This window comes from Spermophilus citellus, assembly GCF_964194105.1.
Source record: "Spermophilus citellus genome assembly, chromosome: 3".
Taxonomy (NCBI): domain Eukaryota; kingdom Metazoa; phylum Chordata; class Mammalia; order Rodentia; family Sciuridae; genus Spermophilus; species Spermophilus citellus.
The window spans coordinates 184,121,200-184,134,720 of record NC_138184.1 but is presented as its reverse complement, the minus strand read 5'-3'; the positions used below and the strand labels follow the sequence as shown (position 1 = coordinate 184,134,720).

The window sequence follows — 13,521 nt, the reverse complement described above, 5'->3', positions numbered from 1 at the left end:
AAATGACATAATGACCAATTTAGCTTTACTTTGTACACATATCTAATAGTTGATATTAGGATTTTAAAAATGTGCACTTCAGAAAAGTGTTCTGTATTATCTTTGGTGAACAAAGATTCTTCAATTATAGATGGCTTTAAGATAAGCTAATGTTAGCTTATCTTAAGTCACAATTTAATCACAGTTTTCTTACCTTAAAGAATTGAATCTTTAAGAAAACATTACTCATATTTATAAAACTGTTGACCTCCAAAAAGACCACTAGATGTCAGGTCTGATCTACAAACAACAGGAAATAAATCATTTTAGAAGTAATTCCACTGAATTAATTCATGGAAACTATTCACTGTGCTTTGACTCTTTCAAAGGTGCACGAGCATTTGAATTTTCAAGATGATGATAACATGGATTTTGAGGACCAAAATACAGAAGAATTCTTGTTAAAAGACACTTTCAATTTTCTCTTCTCCAATGACTCTTCACTTTCCTTATTTTCAGAGATATTTCAGAGACTTTATAGATCTGGTGTATTTAAGGTGAGTGCCAATTTGTGTGCTGATGAATGTTTTTTCAGGTCTTCTTTAGAAGGTGACATTTTCTTTATTATGTAATTAAACAATCTGAGAATTTGTTTGAAATTAATTGACATCTATGTTGCACCTCTCATTTCTTTTCTGACCTGAGGAGCAACATTTTTAAATCAACTAAGTGTGTGCATAAATGATTGTGATAAAATTGTGGGTTGAAAATGAAATAAAGCAGTTCATAATTCAGAGGGAATGTTTGTGTATATTATGACTAAATCATATTGTATATTACAGAATACTTTTAAAAGAGTGTTGGAACTTTTTGAAAGCAATCTAGATAGCAGAAAGTGCTTCAGATGGATATCAGAGATTTAAGTTATAACTTTAATATTTTAAAGCATTCACATTTGTTAACGTGTATAGCCAGGTGCTGATGATACTTCAGAGTAGCATTGGTGAAGTTTTATGGTTAGCACAAGTTTGCTTGATACATAAAATATTATACAGATTCCTAAGTATTGTTCCCTATATATTTTTTTTATTTTATAACCTATATTTTAGAGTATTTGGAGGAAGGATGTGAAAGGTCTCATAAAGATCAATGTTCTATTTCTCCTGCTCTTGAAAAAGTGAATGTGGGAAAACCTAAAGTATGTTAAACCTCAAATGTCAATGTCCCATATATAAGTTCATTAGTAAATATTCATTAAATGCTCTGAAGGCTGCAGGAGACTCCTGCTGCTTTCTCAAACCAAATTGTCACACCCATTCTCTCTCTTGTTCACCTCCCCAACCTTACTACCAAAGCATCATGAAGCTTTTTCATCCAGGTTGTCTTTGTCAAATATGAGGTTTACTTATATTCCAACTCGTCATTGTTGTGACGAATTAAAGTTACTATGCACTATGTAACATTAACTTTCTTATCTGTTTATAAAGTTTAAAATTTGGCTTATGAAGTAGGAGGCAATTGGGGTAAAAATGATTTAAACTTTAGCTATTGCTTATGATTTTTCCCTCCTATTATTATAGGGCGAAAATGAAAACTATCAAAAGGACCTAAATCAATGTCTGGCTTTAGAAGAAATTGACTCAATTATGACTTTCATAAAGGAACTTGGGAGTCTGGGGCAGTTCCAACTGGTAAAACAAAAGTGATGTTTGACCCCTCTTGATTATTAAGATTATAAAAGATTGGCCTTAAATTACCTGCTTTTGACTTCAAACTAAAGATTCCTTCTTTCTTTCAGAAATCTAAATAGTAGATGAGCAAGATTTATGTTTTACTTTAAGAGTCTGTACAAAACCCATGACTTATCAAAGATAAGAAAAATATATGGGATTAGTATAGCTTCCAGGATTTGACAGTTTTTAAGGGGAAAATGTTAACATTTTTCTAAAGAAGTTTTGCTTTTAGGCTTGGGACATTTACATACAACCTAAGTTTATTTCTGCTTTTTATATCTTTTTAATTTGTATAAAATCAATATAATTGAACAAAATAAAAACATTTTAGAAAACTACCTAAATCTTAATTTGTTTTAACTATATAACAAATGTCAGAGAAAGAAAATGTAAATAATTACACCAAGTTTTACTGGTTTCAGCCTATTAAAGGAGTATTTGTATGTATTTTCTTGGACTTTGTTAATTTATTAATCAGTATCTAAGGATGATTTATTATATATAAATGAGTATGCTCAGTGAAAGCTTTGTTTTTACTTCTGCCATTTTAAAAAATAGACAATAATGATTTGCATTTTTCCATCTAAGATTTGTTCATGTAAAACATCCTTTTAAAACAATATTTTAAAAGTCCATTAATAATTCATCACTAATCTGACATATGGCTTGAGCCTTTTTCTTGTTTTTTTTTTTTTAATTTATGTATACATATCTGCTGTATGAGCTGTACCAATTGATTGAGTTATTTAGTGAATGTTTGACATTTGCTTTTATAATTTAGCCCATATTTTGGAGGCTTCAAAATAAACTTATTTCCTCAAAGATAATTTAGTTTATATATTTCTCATTTTGATTAATTTAAATGTAGTGCTACATACATGGTAATTTAGTTCAATACTATAGTTAAGATGCTGTGACTCTAGAATATCTCTTGGCATAATGCAAAAAAAAAAAAAAAAAAAAAAAGAACTAAAGAGTTATTTTGCAGAAACCAGATAACCAGAGCTTATTTTCATTTATTTTTTTAGTGAGAGGAATACTTCTTGCCCTGATGTAATTCACTTATAACAAAGAGGATTTGTCCTTATTTTTCCCGATGCCTGATTCCCTCTGTTATTTAGCTGCAGAAAGATATGTTAGTTAACTTTAACAAGAAGGAGAAATCCATTTCTCCTCGATGGAAGACAGAGAAGAACCATCCCATTTGGAAATGTAATTATTCAACAAAATTAGTTCCTTATAAAAAGAGGCATCTAGGGCTGGGGATGTGGCTCAAGCGGTGGCGCGCTCGCCTGGCATGCGTGTGGCCCGCGTTCGATCCTTAGCACCACATACCAACGAAGATGTTGTGTCCGCCCGAAAACTAGAAAATGAATGTTGAAAAATTCTCTCTCTCTCTCTCTTTCTAAAAAAAAAAAAAAAAAAAAAAAAAAGGCATCTACCTTAACAACTGCTCAGAAAAATTAAATTACAGTACTGATAAATCAACAAATTTATTTTTAAAAATATCTAACTGGATATAAAACCTTTCCTAGTAATATTACATTTTAAGTTATTTTCCATAACTTATGCTGATACTTTGTGTTTTAATATTTCTTTTCAGCTCTTTCCATCTACCACTCCTGGGATTCGATCTTTGATGCATGAATTTTACGATACAACAAATCCTTTGGGAAAACCTGGCTCAGTCCTGACCCAGTACTGGTCTCTTTTAAATGTATTTGAACAATTTTGGCTCCTGAATAAAAAAGCCCAGCTACATCCACTGGAATGGTAAGGTAGCCACAAATTTGAACTATGCAATCCAAAAAAATCTCCAGTCTAAAGATTGATTTCAAAAGGCTTTGCTAACATTAAAGAAAGCAACAAAAAGAAATGTGTCCAAAAAATTCATGCTCTGGAAAATAAATGTCTTTAAAACATTGAAACCATAATGATTCTGGTGGTCTTTAAACACTGTAACAAAAATATATCTAACGGTTTTTAAACCAACAAGACTTGACTCCTCCATAAAATAATGCTTAAATTAAAAGTTTCAATATAGTTTCATTCCACGATATGTATCTTTGCATTACTGGCAGCAAGAGAGAGGAAAGAATTAGGTGAGATTTATTTGCAGCAAAAGAGGAAAGAATTAGGTGAGATTTGTTTCAGGAACCATCTGACTGCAACCTGATACAGTAATAGTATTTATTTAGAGTGTCTTAGAAGCATGACTGTATTCTGGGCAAATCTAAATTTAGGTACACTTAGTCTGTCTTTTTATTTGCTTTGTTTTGGTAAGGTACCTTCCCATCCTGATGAGAGGCAGTAATGAAGGAGATGTGTAGGCGATGCATTAGTTAATGGTACAGGTGATGCATTGGTGCATTAGAAGTTGGCAAAGGGGAGCTACCTAAGATTTTGTCTACTTTTCTTTTATATGGATAGAATTGAGAAAATCGGACTTTTCTACTGCCAGGCAAACAGAATTAAACCTAAACCTCCTAGGAAGATGAAAGAGTAATCCACATGGCATACTCATTTGCATCTCTTGTAGTCACCCTGGGGATGGCAGCAGTTCTATTGACTTACACTTTATTTCCTTCTGCCTCCGGAGGTATTGAAAATGATTCTAGAAGAAACCCTTTTTGTAATTAAAAAATACAAATAATCATATATTTGAAGACTTCTTATAACATCTCCCAGGATCAGAACCCATCCTATTTGTCAAACTTTATGAACTTGGCCTTATTCTCTTAATACATGGAAGTAGTAGGCCTGACAGAAGGTTTTGTTTGTGTGCTTGAAAATTAAGTTTTAAATAATATAGCTCAAAGCCACTTTGCTTTCACTTTGCAATTGCTCTAATAATGCAAGACTGTCTCATGCCCTATTATAGATAAGTGAAGAACGGGCTGGATTTCCCAAGGAGCCTATTAACAGATTGTTTTTAACATTGAGTAAGTTCCCCTGAGATACACAAGCTTTTGAAAGTTTGCTCTCTAGCAAGTTTTCTCAAGCTGCACATATGCTGTAAGGTTAAGTATTTCACTACTCTTACATTCAGATGATTGGATTCCCTTCCAGTAAGGAAACATACTGATAATGGTCAGTGTTGAGTATAATTTGAAGGGAGCAGGACTTTTTTCAATTGCACATACATGGATTAGCAGGCAAGGCTCAGAACCTTCTGACTCCATTTCCTCATCTTTAAAATATAGATTATATTATCTGCCATGTATTAGTTCAGTAAGATCACATAAAATAGCTTCTGTGTGCCTGATGCTGTGGCACAGGTATGCAGTAAATTTAAGTATGCTTTTATTTTCATGCTTTTATACCATAGGATGGTCACTTTAGCTTCTATAGTGGGGATAACTCTTTTCTTTTTTTACAGGAAAACAAAAAGACATTTGAAAGAATTACCTAGATCAATATTAAAACAAGTAAATTTTAGATTCTTACCAAAAAAATTACTATATTGCTCCTAGTAAATTTTTTAAAAATTCAGTTTTAATTATCTTCAATTTATCAGTGAGCATATGTATATTTAATGATCATACATGCAAGAAGGATGCATATATATTGTATACATTTTCCAAATGAGGAAACTGAGGCCCTAAGATGATGGATTATTTGCTTACATTGGATAGCTACTGTAAATAGAATTGGGACTATGACCCCGGCCATCTCATCCATGGTCCAGTACATTTTTCCAGTGCATTATGTAGACAGAATGGTCATCATTGCTTATGCCTTGAAAATGGTCACCTCCAAGATTTTCTATAGAAAAAGTCAATAAATCATAGACTACCTATGGAATCTAATGACCATTCTATTTTCTAAATCAAGACCATTTTCTTGTAGTAACTAGGTGAGGAAAAATAAAGTCAGAGCATAGCAGTAGTAGATAATAGCTATTGCACTGTGCCCCAAGGCTCAGAATCCAGAAGTCCCAATTGAATTAGTATAATTCTGAATAGAATGGAAATCTTAAAATTCATATTTGTGCACCATCTGCTAATTTTCACTTTGCTAGAAATACAGTTGTATTTGTATTTTGCTCTAAGGAAATGCTTTCCAAGAAAATTCATGTGGATTCAAAACAAATAATTTATTCATAAAATTACCCAAGAAATCACTACAAGATGCCTTTCTGTACAAAGTACCTCATTCCATTAAGATAGTAACATTTCCAAAATTCAGTTTATGTGCATTTTATGTTGCATCTTTTGCAAGATATATTGCTGGAATTAAGATTGCAATACAATTATCACACCTTCTGACATTAGTGAAATATTGAATTCCTTGACTCTTCTTAATTCTCATTCTGATGGTTATATCTTAAAGGAATTTAATATACACTATTCATCTCTGCTCTGCTGCAGTGCCCAGCACAAGATCTGAGACAATAAATATGTATAAAACATAGAGCATTTTATTTAATTCTCATAGCATCCTTGTGAAGTAAGGCAAGTATTGTTATCTCCATTTTGCTGGGGTGAAAAGAAAGACCCATTAGAACAGGAAAGTCACGTCAGGGGCCTCCAAACCATCTTCTGTATCATCAGGACCAGCAGTTATCCTGTCTGAAATTTAGATTATTTTCATACCAAATATAAGAATTTAAAGGACATTCTGGCCAAGTAGTTAGTTATACAACAGAGAAAAAGAAGTGAATTCAGCACATTATTATCTGACCTTTTTCTGTTCTGGACCAATTATCAGAGTTCAAGGGACAGAAGACTTAGTGACATAAGTCCTTACTACATGCTACAATTAGTTTTCTCATATTCTGGGTATGTTTTTCCCAGGTTATGTCTCAGAGTTTCCAAGCCTTTTTTGCTTCAAAAACTGTGTAACTTTAGCCAGAGATTCCAATAAATATGTGCGTTTTTGAATCGCTTCTGTTGGACCCAAGCTATCTGAGATTGCTCAGTGTTGGACTGAAGAGTGACTTTTTGCCCTGGTTTGCTTCAAATGTGCTTCTACTGATTAGAGATGATGAGATTTCCACCAATCTCCCTGGCGGCTCACTTGCCAGTCTGGAGGAATAAAATCCAGAAAGTGTTTCTTTGTCTTCATCAAAATAACTGTGCCCACATGGAAGAAAAGATAGTGTACTTGATGTAATTTCCATGAACTGTGTTTGCGTCATTGATCCAGGGTTGTTTGACATTGTATTTGCAGGAATTCTTTCATAGAAGACGAGAACATTGAAAAACCTCCAGTGTCATTTGATACACATGAAATCAAAAAAGGTAAAACCATATAGTCCCACTTATTTTAACATAAAATAAGAATTGCCTGACCAAGATTTGTGTGTGTGTGTGTGTGTGTGTGTGTGTGTGTGTGTGTGGTTAACTGCATTAGCCATCAAAATTGAATATTAGACAAGGAGATGTTGTTTTTCCTCAAAATTAGAGTTTTCTTCCTATAGATTAGAGAGTTGGGAAAAGTACACGGAAAAAAGTATTATGATGCTGGTGGATGCATAAATTACAACAACATATATTAAGGGGTCATTTAGCAACACATAAAAAAAAAACCTTTAAAGATGATTCTTACAGAGCAGGAATTCCACTGCTGGATATTCATTTTAAGGAAATTTAAGAACATATAAAATTTAATTAAATAAATCAGGAATAAAAAGCATTTAGAAGCACTATTGCCATGACAGTAGATTAGATGTATAAATGAAGCTAGAGTCATCCAGCGAAATTCTATAGAGCCATTTCAATATCATGGAAAAATATCTATGACATGAAATATGTTTAGGATATATGAATAAATGTAGCAGTTGGCTACTAGCAATAGAAACCCTAAGGAAAATTAATGGTGATTTTGATTTTATGTCTTATGTTTATCTGTTTTCATATTTTTTTCCTTCTAAATTATACCTGAGATTTTTTTCATAAGAAAATATTTCTAATTTTAAAAAGAAAAAATGAAAGCAACCACCCATGTGTCTACAAATTTTTTTTTAAAAATCTAGGTTTTTCTATTATAAACTAGGATTTAATCAATTACATGGTTCTCATTGGTGCCCCAGCCTCTAGACCAGCAGCATCAAATCAACATTGATAGGAACTTAGAGATTCAAAGCTCCTGATTCATGATATGAAGCTTAGTAATTTGCATTTTAACAAGCCTCTCAGATAAGTCCAGAGCACACAAGAGTTTGAGAACCACTGATTGAACAAAATGAATCAGTTGGCTTAGTGCAGAATTAATCATAAAGGGGTATTATGACTCCTTTTCTCTCTCCTACCATTTTTCTCTTTAAATGGATAACTTAAGCACTCTGTATGTTCTTATTCATTTATTTATTCATAAGTATTTATGAAGGAGTTTTTTTTAAGATAGATGTTTGGCTAAATTCAGAAACTTTGAACAAATTGCAGTGTAACCAACTGAATAGAGTTTCTGAATTCTAATGATTTAAGAAATTATAGTCACTGAATCATAAAACTAGGAGGATCTTCAATAGATAACCTTCAGGCAAAGGATGACATTAAGACCATTCATTTTCACCTTTAATATTATCTTATTTGAAAGTGAATAAAAAAGCTTTCCTTTTAAAATCAAACAGCTTTTGTTTTATTGTAATTATTGGTTTTACTTAGAAATGCTCACTGGTATTATAAAAGCTAATAAAATGTATTTTATTAAATTATTCTTTGAGTTAATTAAACATGTGTTTTAAATTTTAATTAATAGTTTTAACTTAAAATTTACATTTCTTTTTTAGCTGCAGCTCCACAAATTATGAACAAAAATAAAGATATACATTGCAGTAATGGTGAGTTGATATCAAAGTGTTTTGGCAGCATAATCAATGGTTAGGCACAGTTGCTTTGGAAAAAAAAAGTCAGTTTTTCATATTCATGTATCTTTAGGCTGCTAGTTTAATTAAAATTTGAGAAGTTATTGTCTTTTTGATTGAGTCAATATCCATCCATTTTGCATGACCAGAGTGAAAGGATTATAGCATAAACTGTTATGTTTATTTCAGGATAATAACTTCTAAACTCATTTGGAGGGACCCAAGGGGTTCTAAATCTTTCTTTTGGAGGTCTCTCAAGTGGAAGAGTTTGCTATGATGCATTGTACTTGAGTAGAATTTTCTTTAAATAGTTAAGCATTTTTAAGCCAATTTTCAATTAATTTTTATTAAAATTCATGAATTGTTTTTAACAAAGCCACAATAAAAGAAAATATAAATTTTAAGTTTATATAAACTTTAAATTTAAAAATAGTCCCTTTCAATCTGGCCAGTATTATTATAATGGTCTTGAAAATATATCTTTCTAAAGAGCCTGGCTTTTTTAAGGTCAAGATTAGAAAATATCTTAGTTAGATCATGAAATTGGGCCTTCAGATGCTTTGTTCTAATCTCCTGAAATTTTTAAAATTCTGTATAATACACCATGCAAAAATAAGAGTTCTACATAGTAAGTTTTTGAAAATGTGTAATTTTTAAAATATATCTGTGTCTATATCTGTCTATATATGGTGCTAAAACATGCTTAGAAAACTTTTTACAAAAAAAAAAAGCTTTTACAAATAAAATATCAATTCCAATAAAACACTGAAGTTGAAGAAAAATAGAATGTATAGATATAGGTTTAATTTATTATAAATAGAAGTCTAATTTTAAAAAAAACCTAATTTGTTATCTTATAATGCTTCAATGATAATGCTTTAACACTACCACTAAAATTGTGGTAGATGAAGAAGCAGTGTAATAATAGGTTTTAATAGAATCAACGTGCTTCCAACTAAAGAAAAAAAGCATTTGAAAGCAAGCATTGCTAACAGGAAACGAGAATTGATATTACTTATGATATTCCCTCCCTGTACTCACTGCCTGAACTCCCACCCCAGAAAATACGTTTTATTTTCTTCCTGGTACACTATTGTCTGGACTGTGGTGGGGAAGAGACTAGTGAAAAAACTAGGAGCAGAATTAGCATGAGCATTTGTTGCGTATCTACTCTGAGCCAGGCAGAGACTGGGTGCAGCACTTCACCTGTTTGGGCATCTAGATTCTCCATTCCCCTGTTTGGGCATCCACATTCTCGTTTGTGCAATAGAAGGTTTGCACCAATGAGCTCATCGTTTTCAGTTCACAGGTAACATGGTAAAAAAAAAAGAGGAACGAGCCTCTTAGAAAAACTCTTCGACTCTGTTCATGTTTTTATGTTGATAAAAACTAGTCCTACCTGTATCTTCAAATAAACTTTTATGATATAGGGTATGTTTTAAAATCTTGATGATGCCTCAGAACTGGTGGGCTTATCTTTAAGAGTCTAGGCTGTTCTTATATTTAGTATGAGTTATGGTTTTCCCTCAAGAGAGCAATAAATTTCTATGGTTCAAAGAAATCTATTAAAAGCAATCAAAACTTCCAACAGCTTTCCCATGTACACTTGCCAAATAGGTTAAGTGGCCTGCTACCATCATACCTCACATTGAGTTCTCCAAAGTTCTTAGGTAAATTGGCCTGAGACAAGTTGGGATTGGGTGGGGAAAGAGTCCAAGGAAACACCAGGTGTTGGTAGGCCGAAACTCTGATGATTCAGTTTGGATGTCAGAGCTAAAACAACTTTCAAACAGGGGTCTGGGATACAGTGCTTGAGACAGAGCTGAAAAGTTTCAAAAGAGACCAAAAATAAGGACTTGCTAAAATCTTGAGAAGAAAATAATTACATATTTCTGTCATCTCAAGTAGGGCTGAGGTTCATTTTATTACATGTGCAAGCCCCACTGAAAACCATGACTGTTAAGTGGAATATAAAAAGAAATGTAAGAAGTATAAACCGAAAGGAAACTGTCTCTCAGGGAACCATTACAAAAATATACCCTACATTTAAGTACATTTCTATGCTTCATTATGAGAAAAAAGATCTGCTCCTTTCTTATTCATTTAGCTGGTTCTGAGCATGAAAGCATAGTGTAATTATTTATATTCCCTTTGTGGCTAGGCAATGGACCTCTCCACAGCACAGTACATATTCTCAGTCCAGTTTGCCTAGTACTATGATGAGTTAACAGCATCCATTTGAATTAAATTTCTTGATTAATAGTATCCTGTTTTTACTGTGCTTATCTCAGTGCCTTTAACATAGAATACACTGGGGATAAAAATATTGATAGAAAATGAATGTTATTAATAAATAGATGAATTTAAGTTAAAAGCTATGATCTATTTCACTATGAACTCTAATAATATAATCTCTGCTCTCAGTGTTGTATTTTTCCTCTTTTATTATAAGAAAATTTCAGGAGCTGGTATGATTATTAAAATTATAGATTCAGTCTTCTTTTATGTATAAGCCAGATAAAACCTTGGGATTGTTATTTAAGTAGTTGACCCAATTCACTGAGCTATTCAATAGGATTGGCTAGTTATTTTTTTTAAATTTAGACTTTTCTATAAAATGGAATTATAATATATTTACTATATTATTATTATCATTATTTTTAATTTATACTTGACTAGTTTTTTTCCTACCACAGGCTGAGAATGTGGGTGGATGGGCCCGTCGAGGATGGTTTAGAAATACATCGGTTTGTTCATTTTGTTTTCATGCATGATGGCATCTATTCTGAGACCAGGTTGCTAGATCTAGAATAAAGCACCCACATGGTTGGTGGGTTTCATCCTCATGCATCACCACATTCCTCAAGGAAACAAAAACTTTGATCTTGAATACAAAATCCAGGACACAATGGGAGAGGCAAATGGAGAGCAGGACGAGGGTTTGTGAAATGCTTTGTTTGCCTTCTTAAGAGCTTGAATTTGACTATGGAAATGATGAGAAGTCACTGCAAATGGCAGACAGACCATCAGATTTGACTTTAAAAACATCATTGTGATAATTGTATAAAAGCAGAGGAAGGGACAACCATAAACAGAATCATCTCCATTCTCTAAGTCCAGTTTTATAGTTTCCTGCCTTGAATTGTCTTTTGTGTTGCTGTTGTTAAACATCGATCAACATTTTATAGAAAGACCACGAGGGCAAACTCTCATCTTACTAATTTCTGTAGAATTTTCTCTATTTGTCTTTCTGGAATGTTGTTGACTATTGAAATAATTGATGGAACACAGTACTTGTTGACATTTCTTTGAAAAACATTTTACTAACCCATTGGGTGATTTGTCCATTTTAAACATGAAAACTGAATATAATTAAACTGTGGCTGGTGCATGTTCTTCTATAGCTTTTTTTTTTTAACTCTGTGAAAATCAGCTACTGTGAAAAGCAGCTGTCAAAGAGAAAGATTAAAGTCTTGGAATCATCAGTATGAAGTCATATTCTAGATTCTAAGGTAGGACTGAGCAGAATATAGGATCTCTTTTTGACATTTCATGGCCCTTTCCCATGTTGAGGTGCCCTGGGAAGAAAGGGGATGTAGGACATTCGTGTGGATGTTTTCATGAGGGTTTTGTTTAATACTGGAGTACACATTCTTCACTCCACCCTACTCTCTATAAGTTACTCTGTCAACCTCATAGCAGTTTGATGACAAGAAATATACCTTATTGCCTGCTGGTTTCCTTCTGTCACCACCCCACAAATCCATTGTCCCCATTTACATAGTTGTTGATAGGCCATAGACATCATAAAAATGTTATCATCCCACAAGAGAGACATTTCCCCCAACTTCTGTACTTTTAAACTTTCAAGGGCTGAGCAAAAAATGTCACCTGTACAGCACCAACTAAAGGCAACAGCTGCTATATGTAAATTCTGTGAAATTTGAAAACTAGGAAATGTAGCTGAAGCCACAAATCAACTATGAACAGGGTGCCAAATGGACAGTCAGTTGTGATCACTGAAATTGTTCAAAGGAATTAGAAGGAAAAAAAAGTTAAAAATACACGATTTAAAATATTTTATCCATTTGGCAGATTTATTTTGTTGTTCTTGTTTTAACAGATAAAGACACACTATGTCATATCAAGGAGATCTTCACACATCCACACTTGGAACTAAATCCGGACTTTAATCCAAGGATCAAAGATTATTATTCTGAAGTCCCATTTGATGTGGTAACAGTGACAATCGGGGCAGTGACGTCTAAGTGTCAGTGCACAGTGCACCTGTATGAGCGGGCAGGGCCGAGGTATGGGGATGCTCATTGGGCTGGGTTGAGACAGCTCCCTGAAAAGTGGACATTCAATGTACCCTTTAAAAGTGGTTAAGGAAATCGAAGCCATTGATCATTTGGAGAGATTTCCAGGGTGTGAAATCTTTCCCCTTTTCAGGCATTATGTGCTCACAGAGAACACAGAAGTGCTACTCATCTATTAACATTCTTTGTAAATAATATTCGTGACAATGTTATAACAAGGAAGAATCTGGTTATAGGAAACCAATGAGGAATCATTAAGGAAAATTCTATTTGTTGTCTTGATGCTTTCAGGTTGTTGGAGAGAATCCTACTGAATAGCAACGTCTTTCTACCACAAGCCAACACTTCAAGTTTTTAGATAACTGGGGTTCATTGCTTAAACATGTTAGTGACAATTTGTGGACATAGTACCCACTAACCTGGTCTCTCAGGGATATTTTTTCTATCCATGCTTTTGAAAGTCACCAACTCTTTTGTCTATAATTTTGAACAGAAAACGGACTCTTATTTCTTGCTGTGTAGCAAGGAAAATACTCATAGTTCCAGGCTGTTGGGAAAGAAAAGTTCTTAGCATTCCTGGTAGTCAAGAGAGTCTGATAGAAGGAACAGAGGGCCAAGCATGGTGGTGAATGCCTATAATCCCAGAGACTCCTGAGGCTGAGGTGGGAGGATTGCAAGTTCA

The 13,521-nt window shown here is 33.3% G+C and overlaps 1 protein-coding gene across 1 annotated transcript in view; it reads left to right on the top strand.

The window, feature by feature from the left end:
* CPED1 (cadherin like and PC-esterase domain containing 1) overlaps positions 1-13,521 on the top strand; it is a 250,065-nt gene that overhangs the window by 121,808 nt on the left and 114,736 nt on the right. Inside the window, exons 10-15 of the mRNA XM_081282994.1 lie at positions 369-536; positions 1,560-1,670; positions 3,316-3,485; positions 6,885-6,955; positions 8,446-8,496; positions 12,644-12,830. Coding sequence (XP_081139120.1) covers positions 369-536; positions 1,560-1,670; positions 3,316-3,485; positions 6,885-6,955; positions 8,446-8,496; positions 12,644-12,830 — 758 coding nt within the window. The remainder of the gene's footprint in view (positions 1-368; positions 537-1,559; positions 1,671-3,315; positions 3,486-6,884; positions 6,956-8,445; positions 8,497-12,643; positions 12,831-13,521) is intronic.